General features: G+C 37.7%; 2 protein-coding genes across 5 annotated transcripts in view; one reads left to right on the forward strand and one right to left on the reverse strand.

The window, feature by feature from the left end:
* RPGR (retinitis pigmentosa GTPase regulator) overlaps positions 1-12440 on the reverse strand; it is a 268015-nt gene that overhangs the window by 120536 nt on the left and 135039 nt on the right. The window lies entirely within an intron of this gene.
* The window catches only part of OTC (ornithine transcarbamylase), a 56722-nt gene that overhangs the window by 29246 nt on the left and 15036 nt on the right, over positions 1-12440 (forward strand). Inside the window, exon 5 of the mRNA XM_004281343.2 lies at positions 11023-11176. Coding sequence (XP_004281391.1) covers positions 11023-11176 — 154 coding nt within the window. The remainder of the gene's footprint in view (positions 1-11022; positions 11177-12440) is intronic.

The raw sequence follows: 12440 nt of genomic DNA on the forward strand, positions 1-12440 counted from the left end.
AATCAAGGTATGGCCTAACTCAATCTCAGGACAAGCTCTTGATTCAATTCTGGCCATCTTTGTGATCTCCTAGTCAGCTTATGCTGACCCAACACTGAGATTCCTATAGCACATTTTGAGGAGGTCATTCTGAACGCCATTATGCCCTACCCATTTATCTCTGAGGTCTTCAAAACTAGGAACTAACATATAAGTCAAAAGGCTTCTGCCTTCCTAAATAAATTGCATATGGCAATTTCATTCAACATCCCTGGGCTTCTTCCAACCTTAGCCCATTTGAGAGGAGCCCACCTAGGTGTGCTGAAGGTATTATCTTGTTTCCTCATCATTCTTATATTGATATAACTAAAATTAGAACCTGTGTAGAGATATTAGAGCACTGGAATATTCTCCCTCCCAGAGGGAGACTCAGTCAGCAAGTTTACTCCTTGGCCAATTTACATTGGGGATAAAGTCTATATCTTCTCTAGGGCCTTGGCCTGCTTCCATAAAAAGTAAAAATAGGAAATGCCCGTTTTTAAATGATTACAGAGTTCTCAATGGTGTCGTTTTGCACAACCGGAAATTCCTCCCACTGTTTGCCAATTAGCTATTCAACTGGTTGGAGATGTCATTGATAACCAACTGGAATTTAGGGGGCACACAGTGATTCAAGGCAGGATGGGGACAGAAGGAAGAATGAATGGGAGGACCGTATGAGAATACAACTTGTGTTTGCTTTTGGCTTTTGCAACACATCTACCATATTCCAATATTTTAGGAACTACTCAACTCTTTCTAAGATTATCAGGATTGTTTTGTGATTGCCATTCTCATCAATATACATGTTTGCTCTCAAGATCTGGCCCAGCACACGACTGGGGTTTTGGGTTTTGGGTTTTGTTTGTTTCTTTGTTTTTAGTATCTGTTTACCCAACCACAGACTCTGCACCAGACCGTCCTGGAGCCATGGGAGACTTTGTTTATGGTATTTATTGTTATGTTTTGCTTTGTTTTCTTTTGGCTTTCTGGGTGTTTTAGTTAATTCCTAAACAAGTTGTGATTTCATACCAAAGGGAAAAAATTTTAAAGAAGAATAGAAACTTGAGGTTTGAAAGATCTTTATGAGCTATTTAGATCAACCATCCTTTTCATGCCTCTTCCACACCATTCCTTCAAAATCATTCTTGAGCCTGCATGAAAATATCCAGTATCAGGGCACTCTTTATATACAGAGCTATCTTGTTCCATTTTTTTTAACATCTTTATTACAGTGTAATTGCTTTACAATGGTATGTTAGTTTCTGTTGTATAACAAAGTGAATGAGCTATACATAAACATATATCTCCATATCTTCTTCCTCTTGCGTCTCCCTCCCACCCTCCCTATCCCACCCTTCTAGGTGGACACAAAGCACAAAGCTGATCTCCCTGTGCTATGTGGCTGCTTCCCACTAGCTATCCATTTAACTTTTGGTTGTGTATATATGTCCATGCCGCTCTCTCACTTCGTTCCAGCTTCCCCTTCCCCTTCCCCGTGTCCTCAAGTCCGTTCTCTAAAACGTCTGTGTTTTTATTCCTGTCCTGCCCCTAGGTTCTTCAGAACCATTTTTTTTTTTAGATTCCATATATATGCGTTAGCATATGGTATTTGTTTTTCTCTTTCTGACTTACTTCACTCTGTATGACAGTCTCTAGGTCCATCCACCTCACTACAAATAACTCAATTTCATTTCTTTTTATGCCTGAGTAACATTCCATTGTATGTTCATTGCAGTTCTTGTTCCATTTTTATACAGTCTGACTTTTCTGACCAGAGTTCATTGAAACTGACTGAAAGTTCTCTTTTATACTGAGTTAAAATTGATCTTGCTATGACTCTTCTCAATGTCCTGTTTTGTAGTATCTTCATAAACTCATGCATTTTAATATATTTGAAGGTTTCAATTAATTGCAGTTATTACTCTTATTGGTGCTCAAATTGTCCCATATTTGGCCAATGTGATCTGTCTTCAAGTTGGCTACTGGGTCATTTTGACATAACTTTATTAGTCTTTAATAACTCCTTTGCTTTTTGACATGGCAAGATGTTCCGGGCTCATCTTACACATTTCTTCATTAAGGTCAAGAATTAGCCATTACTCTAAGAAGCCCTATTTCATTTTCAATTACTTTCCAAATCATGTTTGGAAGAAATTTCCTTTTCTGAATGATATGGTTTTTTTTCTGGTTATTACATTCATATTCCTTTTGGTAGAAAATACTAAAAGAGATTTAAAAAATAGCTAGAACCACCAATACGGCCATCATCCAGAAATAATCAATGTTAACATTTTATCTCTTGAACTATCTTTCCATTTAAAGTCCTACGTCATGCTTCTCCTTTTTCTAAACAGTAGGAAAAGAGATGATGGGGGGAAAAATAGATGACATTTTAAACACTTAGGCAAAATCAAGTTGAATAAATATTTTAACTTGTTAACTATTTTTTTTTAAATCCTCATATTGGTAATGAAACATCCAGAGCAAATTGATATGTGTGAGAAACTTTAAATTTGGGTACTTTGGATTTTGCAAAAGCTGTTTTGCTACCATTGTTGACAGATGCCTAAGATTGTCTGCAAAGCTGCAGAAATCTACCGGAAGGCAAACAGAACTCTATATATTCAATGGAAATGAAAAGAGACCAAAATGAAAAGTCATTACAGAGCCAGAGAGTATTTTTAACTTGTCAACCTTTCATTTGTAACACATATAACACAGCTCTTACAATGTTTAAAGCGGGGGGGGGGGGGGGGGTGTCAAATTGCTGGAGAACTATAGAAAGCCCAGATTACTGTTAATGGGCCTGTAAATCCAGCCCGAGTTACAGGTCTGTCATTGTTTCTAGTGAAAAGTCATTGTTTTTTAAGATCTTTAGTAGACTGGAAGAAGAAAAATAAGAATGGTGATTTCTCTATGACTTATAAACATAAAGCAGAAAGCAATATTATTGACAAAATAATATTGTCTATTTAAAGGTCTTTAATATCTTTTTTTCCCCAAGTGATTCCAATGTGAAAACAGCTTAGGGTTGTTCCTTCCCCCATATCGATTCATTTCACCTGCAGCTTCTGTGGCTGAATGACTGAAGTGACATTTTCTATCAAGCTTTGTCATACTCCCCTTTGCTCATAGATGCTTTAATGTCTAAGAGGCTTTTTGTGCTATAGAAATACTCCCTACTCGTTGTACTTTGTTTACAGTCCAATATCTTAATCTTATGAATTTAGTATTTCTATAAACATAAAAGAGCAAACATAAAAAAAAAGAGCAAACATTCCTCAGTGGTTCTCAAAGTGTGGTCCCCAAATCAGCAGCATAAGCAGTACCGACAGCTCGTTAGAAATGCAAATTCTTCTGGGCCCCAACCCAGACTTACTGAATCAGAAACACAACTGGCTGAATCAGAAACACAACTGGCTGTGTTCTAATAAGCCCTCCTGGTGATTCTGATGCGTGTTTAAGTTTCAGAATGATTGCTTTAAACATTCACACACTACTTATACAACCACTAAATCAAATACATATTAAATGAACAAAACAAGTCTCGTCAACCATTTAAACATTGATTGCAATTTAATCAAATGCTTTAAAACACTTAATCACAAGCCTAGCATTTCAGATTTTCTTGAATGCTCTAAATATTTTAAAAAGGAAAATATATACCTAAAACACCACACTGATTAGAGAGCTGATTAATATTTTAACAATAAAACTGAGCACAATGCTATTAATATCATAGATTTAATTTTGTTTACATTCTTACCCCTACTTTTATTCTTATCCTTACATGGTCCTGGAATTTAAATGTGTGTGTGTAATTTTACCAGACTGGAAAGAAGAAAAATCATCTCAAGAGGCTAGGAATGTAGGTTTAGTGGATTGCTGGCCACTTAATTTTGGTTGGGTTTGGGAACTGCTTGCTAAGTTCAAGATGAATTAAATTCAAGCTGCCATCCACTAGCTTGAATATATTTTTATAACCTAATTTTCATTTTTAATCACGGGATCTGATATTGGTTTCCTATTGCTGCTTTAACAAATTACCATAAATTTAGTGACTTAAAAACAACACAAATTTATTATCTTACACTTCTGCAAGTCAGAGGTCTAAAATGAGCCCATAGAGCTGTGCCCCTTCTGGAGGCTCCCGTATTAAAGACTCCTTGGCCTTTCCAGCCTCCAGAGGCTGCCTACATCCTTTGGCACATGGTTCCCTTCCTCATTCTTCAAAGCCAGCAACATAGCCAGCATCTTCTCTCACTTCTGACCTGCCTCGCTCGCTCTTTTTTTTTGGCCGCACCGCACAGCTTGTGAGATCTTAGTTCCCGGACCAAGGATTGAACCCGTGCCCCCTTCAGTGGAAGCACGGAGCCCTAACCACTAGACCACCAGGGAATCCCCCCTCCTGCGGCTCTCTTATAAGGATCCTCTCTCTTAGATTGGACCCAGCTCAGGATAATCTCCCCATCTCAAGATCCTTAATGTAATCACATCTGCAAAATTTCCTTTGCCACGTAAGGAAATACACAGGTTTTGGATATTAGGACGGGAACATCCTTGGGGGAGGGGCATTATTCTGTCTACCATAGGATCCTTGTTTCTGTTTTTCATATGGATTTTGATTTATTAAAGAAGTTAAAAGATGGGGTATCCTTCAATTTTTATTTGTTTTCAATCTCTGGCAGTACATGACCCATTGTAATATTTTTATGATATATTAACCTGGCCTGGTTTCCACATTTTGAAATATATGCCTTTCTGATTGGCATCGTTTTATAATTAGTTGGGTCACCAAGAGGTTTCACTACTAGAGCGACAGGAACGTGAGTTTGAAAATTTAGATTTCTTCTTCAGGACAGTTAACTTATTGTTTTAGAATAAATGGTTGTATCATCTTTCTAATTGGAAATTGTGTGTGGCGACGGGTGCTAGTCAGCTGCAGGATTCCTCTTCTACTTCATTTTACATAAGACCACAAATGCTGATGGGGCCTGTCCATTCATGTTATAGTTTCTACTATTTCTAGGACTATTGGGTATCTAAGTTGTGTCAATTATTTGTGGCTTACACACATTAAAAATGGCACATTATCTATACTTTATGAACAGAAATACACTTAACAAAATCCCACGAAATATCTATCTGTATCTATACAGTTATATATAAGCACTTTCCTACTTAAGTAAATAAATTTAAATGTACATGGTAATATTCATCTTTCTTTGATATTACAACTATATTTTTGTACATTTTCTTTATATTAACTCTTTTCTTATGAGCATCATGGCCTTTTATAAGCACAACATGTTTTACTTAATGATTTTTACTATAAATGATCACAACTTGACAAATGGTTAAGCTAGTTCTTTTTCCTTTTAGCACTGCCTCTACTATTTTTAAAATCATTTTTGCTTCCTAGCAACAACAGGGTGTTACAGACCTATACTGATTTTATCCTGCCCAAGGACATGGAATTAACTATCCTCTAATAGTTTCTGGTTCCTTTTTAAGGTATAGAACAATATTAAGACCAAAATTTGGGCACTAGGGATGCTTACAAGTGTTGAGGGGAGAGAAGATTACAGCTACTGCTGCTGCCACAGGACTGCTCTTGGTAGTGACTGAGCTGAAAGGAAAATACGGTTGACCCTTGAACAACACAGGGGTTAATCCACATATAACTTTCAGTCCACCCTCCGTAACTGCAGTTCCTCAGCGTCCATGGATTCAACCAACCATGGACCATGTAGTACTGTAGTATTTACTATTGAAATATATCCACGTTTAGGTAGACCTGTGCAGTTCAAATCCACATCGTTCACGGGTCAACTGTGCTTCTTTTATAAGTGTATGAAATCTTGTTCTTTCCAGTACAACATATCGTGTTGTTATCCCTCACTTTTCCTATAGTATGAGATTTCAGCAACCACTAAGACTTTCCTCCTCTACACTGATCTATTGTTCCACCCAGCAGCAGAGTATCCCACTCTCCTCCCACCTCCTCACTCTATTTTCTAGGATAATACTTCTCAGCCTTGTCTTCAGATTGGGATAACCTGGGGAGCTTTAAAAATATTGATGTGATTGCTAATTATTAGAGAAATGCAAATCAAAACTACAAAGAGATATCACCTCACACCAGTCAGAATGGCCATCATCAAAAAATCCACAAACAATAAATGCTGGAGAGGATGTGGAGAGAAGGGATCCCTCCTACACTGTTGGTGGGAATGTAAATTGGTACAGCCACTGTGGAGAACAGTATGGAGGTTCCTCAAAAACTAAAAAGAGCTACCATATGATCCTGCAACCCCACTCCTGGGCATATATCCAGAGAAAAACATGGTCTGAAAGGATACACGCACCCCAATGTTCATTGCAGCACTGTTTGCAATAGCCAGGACATGTAAGCAACCTAAGTATATCCATCGATAGATGAATGGATAAAGAAGATGTGGTACATATATACAATGGAATATTACTAAGCCATTAAAAAGAATGAACTAATGCCATTTGCAGCAACATGGATGGACCTAGAGATTATCATACTGAGTGAAGTAAGTCAGACAGAGAAAGAGAAATATCGTATGCTATCACATATGCAGAATCTAAAAAAAAAGTTACAAATGAACTTATTTACAAAACAGAAACAGACTCATGGACTTAGAGAATGAAGTTACGGTTACCAGTGGGGAAGGGTGGTGGGGAGGGATAGTTAGGGAGTCTGGGATTGACATGTACACACTGCTATATTTAAAATGGATAACCAACAAGGACCTACTGGGTATAGTACAGGGAACTCTGCTCAATATTATGTAACAACCTAAATGGGAAAAGAATTTGAAAAAGAATAGATACATGTATATGTAAAAAAAAGTATGTATACTTAACCTTTAAAATTATCATGATGATTAAATCTTATAAAGTATGTAAAGCAATTATAAAAAAATATTGATGTGACTCCCCCCCCATAGCTTCTAATTTAAACTTCCAAAGGGCAGAATATGGCAACAGGGTTTTTACAGCTTCATAGGTGATACTAATGTGCAGCCAAGGTCAAGAACCTCTGTTCTAGGAGGTGTTGGGCAACCTCAGTAAAGCAGACCAGTCACTATTCCATGAGATTATACCACAGAGGTTCCAGGGTTACCAACTCCACATTATAAACAGGGCAAGTAAATGCATGCTTGCCTTTTGGCTGCTTTGTTCCAGAGCTCTTGGGATTGTTCAAGGGAGGGAATGACAACTGCCCTTTTTCAATATTCTTGAAAAACTCAAGTGTATCGGGCGTTGACTTCTCCAGTTGCTCTCCTAGTGTCTCCCTCTTTCAGCCTCATCCTTTTTTATTCTTTCCTAACCTTGCTCTAATTACTTCAAGGCTTTCAAAATCCTTGGTTTTCTCATCTATGAGGTTGATAACATTTATCTGTGACATACGTAGCAAAACTTAACAACACATCATAAAGTTCATAAAAACCATAAGAGGTTGGCAGCCCATGGTCCTAGCTCCCTAAAATTATTTGAGAGGCTACAACTGAACTCAGGTCTGTTTTTCTGACTGGGAGATTCCAGAAAGTCAACTGTAATGGTTAATCCAGATTTTTTTTTTTATTCTGTCTCTACACACTGTAGGAAGTGATGCATATTTAAAGAAATCCTTTGGGGTCAAACACCCCTCTACCTCTCTCTCTCTCATAGGATTTTAGGTATCATAAAATTAACCAATTCTTCTGAAATAGGAAATTGATTATAGATCTTATTGGGATATCTACCATCATCTAAATAACTTTCTCAAGGTGGAGTTAAAAGCCTGCATTCTATAGTATGAAACATCAGTATATCTGTATGGTGAAGGGAATCTGTATTGTGATTTTGAAAAAAGGGGAGAAGATCTAAAATTCTTTTAACATAATAGCCTATGTCTAAGGACAGTGGTTCTCAAATTTTGGAAGGTTATCTGAGTTATTTGGGAAACTTGGTAAAAGTACAAAGACCCAGTCTATCTTATTTCAGGAGCTTGGACCTCTGTTGTTTATTAGTTATTCACTTAGTTCTGATATACACCCAAGTTTGGGACCCACTGCCTTAGGACACCAGATAGGTCAGGCTAGCTGGTTACTGTAAAGATGCGGGCCTTAATGGAAGGGAGTAAATTATTCATTTTTCAGGATTTGAGATGCCTTTTTCTTTCAATTGAACTAGAAAGCACTCCTTGCCAATGAGACTGTGGACAAAGTCCTTTGTCTTTGTGGGCTGCCATCTCTTGATGTTTGTGGGGGAGGGGAGGGGGGCTGGTTAGGTTTTGAAGAAAAGAATGGATGATACTTTCAAAAATATGGTGGCGTCAATTTTCACTTTATTAGGAGTTTCAAACTTTAATATGCAAATTAATCACCTGGAAACCTTGTCAAAATACAGATTCTGATTCAGTAAATCTGGGTGGGGCCTGTGATTCTGCAGTTCTAATAAGCTCCCGGGTGATGCTGATGCTGTTGATTTGAGGAGTGAGGTTCTAGCTTTGGTTCTCAACCTTGGCTGCACACTGGAATTTCCTGGAAAGTTTTTAAAAATGTTGATCTCTAGGTCGCACCCCTAGAGATTCTATTTTCCTGATGAAATTGATAGAGATTATGGCCTGGGCCTCCAGAGTTTTAAAAATTCTCCAGGTGACTTTCATATGCAGCAAAAATTGAAAACCCCGGTCTTAGTCAACCATCAAACGTCACCTGTTTTACAAGAGAAACTAAAGCGGCTCTTTTATTCACCTCTTTCAAACTACAATGTACAATGTGCTTAGACAGTTGAGAGCACTGGTTTCCAAATTTTGACCCCTCCACTGATGCCCTGCCATGGGAAGTTTTCATCAGAAGTTGTAAAATAAAAATAAAGACAATATAGTGAATTTCAAAAAGCTAAATTAATTCAAGGATCATTTTTGAGATCAGGTCATTCACACCTTTTTTGTTGTTAAAATGTCCTCTCTTACTAAATGAAGATATTAACATATTATATGTGTTTATCTGCTTGTTTCTCATGCCCTTAATCTTCTAAACAAAAAGTTGGGAATCATATGTTGATCTCCATATGTTTTTAGAAATTTTGCTGATCCATGAAATCTGAAAACCTGGGAACTATGGGTATGAGAAATCTGTGAAAATTTGAAAAAAACCCTGAGTCTAGAAAATACTGTTACAGGAATACGGTTTTCAATCTTTGATTCTCTAATCCCTGGGAGCAAGGAATTTTTTTAGTGGTCATTGAATTTTATAAGCAGCAAAAGTTTTCTACAGACTGAGTAAATAATATGTCTCAGATATATAAGAAGGACTAATTTTCCAAATATATGATGATTAAAATACAAATCTATGAAATCCTTACTAAATACTAGCTCTAGTTTTTATACATTTGCTTTTGACATGGTAATATCATCTATTACTTTTTGATCTTCTACTATGAACAAGGCATACTTATGAACTATGAACAAGGCATACATATGAACAAGGCATATGCATCTTATATAGGTTATCTCATGAATCCTCACAATAACGCAATGGGATAGATATTGTTATTATGGTTTTACAGATGAAGAAACTAAGTCATAGAGAAATTAAATAACATGTCCAAGGTCAGACAGCTAGTAAGTTACAGAACCAAAATTACAAAGGCTAACTGGATACCTTATAATAATGACTCTATATATTTAATATAACTACTATTATGGGAGGCTTTCCAATTTTTTTTTTTGCCATTAAAAAGAGTTCCTTAAAACTAAAATGGTTAGAAGCCTCTGCTGTGGGGTTTCCCTTTAAATAAGAAGAAACCAAGATTTTAAACAAAAGGCCATCCCTGTTATTTTTGTAAGGCTGAAGCTTTAGCTGAGGGACCACCATCACTCTGACATATAGAGAGAGCTTAAAATCTGGATCCCAGTTTCTCATTCCAGGTTTTTATCATCTGCAAATTTGAGGCAATGTGTTGTAATGGTAAGAACGTGGTCTTTTGAGTTAAACTGACTTTGGTTTGAATATGAGCTCCTCCAAATTACTTAGCTGTGTGATCTGGGGCAAGTTACTAAACTTCTTTTTGTCTCAGGTCCTTCAGCTATAAAATGAGAATAGTTATATCCATCTTTGCTGCCCATCAGAGATGTCCCGTGTCAGGCAGAATGGCCCAGCTCTGGGGCCCTCCTGTGCTCTGTCCTTGGTGGGAACAGCCTGGGGAGGGTGTGGCCTCAGTAGGAATGCTGCAGCAGACTCCAAAGGTGCAGCCCCTGGGGGCTGTCAGCTAATAGCACTCCTCCCAGAAGGTTCTCTCTTGCAAAACAACCTTTGTATGCACCTCTTTGGCTGCCACACTGCTACCTTCAATTTTATAGTGAAAGTGTATATTTGTGAGATGATGTCCCCCTCACAAAATGCCACAATCCAATTCATTAATTTTTCTCTGTATATCTTGTTTTTGGTCTTGTCTCTCTTTTTTTTTTGAGGTACGCGGGCCCCTCACCGTTGTGGCCTCTCCCGTTGCGGAGCACAGGCTCCGGACGCGCAGGCTCAGCGGCCGTGGCTCACGGGTCCAGCCGCTCCGCGGCATGTGAGATCCTCCCGGACCGGGGCACGAACTCGTGTCCCCTGCATCGGCAGGCGGACTCTCAACCACTGTGCCACCAGGGAAGCCCCTGGTCTTGTCTCTTTTAACTTTACCAACTGCCATATATCAATTATAATTCATTATCACAACTGCTAGGCTCACAATTGGTTTCTTATCTCCGTAAAAAATAGTAAAATCAGCGGTCATTGGCTAAGACATCAGTGCAACAACATCTGGCTTCTGGAATGATTACATGTTTATTATTAGCTTTTAAATCCGTCATGTTGATAGGTAGTTGTAACAGTAAAAATTCTAATGTATTAGCATTTCTTATTACTGTCTAAGACCCTATATTTAGAAGGAATTATTAAGCATAATCAACTTAGATGATTTTTTCTTGGTCTGTCACAGTGTGTTGTCTAGCATGACAGATGCAGTGTTGGCACGAGTGTATAAACAATCAGATCTGGACATCCTGGCTAAAGAAGCATCCATCCCAATCGTCAATGGGCTGTCAGATTTGTACCATCCTATCCAGATCCTGGCTGATTACCTCACTCTCCAGGTTGGCTTATTTCTTTGCCTCACACAAGAGCAGAATCAATAATTCCTAACCAGCTCTAAACGGAAGCATTTAAATTGTGGTATTGGTGTTTTGTTTTCAAATAATATCTTGGCAAAGAATTATGGCATATGTGTACAACTAGATATCCAAGGAAGACAGGGCATTGCTAAAAACAGATTATAGATACTTCTGTTCTCAAACCTTTGCTTTTTTGGTGCCATATTTAACACAGTGGATGAACAGGGAATGCTGGAGCACAGAAAATAGAAGAATCGTTATGTAATCCATATATATCAGGCTCTGTGACTTGGCAGTGAAGACTGGTGGAGTGTGCTTTGAACATTCAAAATGGTCAATTACTAAATGACTTTCTGAGAAGGAGGCCATTTTCTATCATTTTAATAAATTGCTTAAGAGTGGAGTTAAGAGCTTGCAGAATTTATAGAATTGAGGCTCAAATTTAGCCATGTTCCTTCAAATTAAAAACTTGAATAACTTTGAAAGATTCATCCCATTGGGTTTGCCGCAGCCAATCTACAGAGTCTTGCCACTGGGAATCCTAACAACCATGGTTTCTGCGTCTATGGACTATTCTGGGGAGACAGGGCAAACTGGATAGGTAGGTCAATCTTCCTCCTCATTTGAATAAGCTACACACCTGTACATGTCAGGTTAAACTCAAAATGAAACTCTTTGGTGATGAAGGTAAGATTAATGCAGAGAGGATGACACAACGATGTTAGATACCAAGTGGCTGTTTGTATTTGTGGCTTTACATATACGTCAGATAATTAATGCTTCCCCTTGGGGCTTTATCATTACTAGATTATACATTCATCAGGTATAGTGAAATGTTCTACTCATCATATTGTCCCCTGCAGGACCTGGTGCAATGCCTTCATAAAGGAAATTCTCAAAGTAGGAGCCGAATGAATACATAGCAGCTTATTAAGGGCGTGGAATCTAAATCAGATGAACCTGGATTTACATCCAAGCTTAGCCACCCAGTAGTTCTGTGATCTTCAAATTAGTTAGCCTTTCTGTTTTTAAAATCTTATCTTTATAAATATATAAATGTATAAAATATACGAAACCTACAGACACTTCAAGGAAAGTAAAACAAATATCCATGTGCCCATTATACAGTTTTGCCAAATCTTACTTTAGAATTTTTTGTTGTTTTTAAATAAAATGTTACAGGTAAGAGTTGAAGTCCATTTCCTCGAACCCCGCAAAGAAATTTTTATCCTGGTGTTTGTATTTA

Source organism: Orcinus orca, chromosome X (assembly GCF_937001465.1).
Source record: "Orcinus orca chromosome X, mOrcOrc1.1, whole genome shotgun sequence".
Taxonomy (NCBI): Eukaryota; Metazoa; Chordata; class Mammalia; order Artiodactyla; family Delphinidae; genus Orcinus; species Orcinus orca.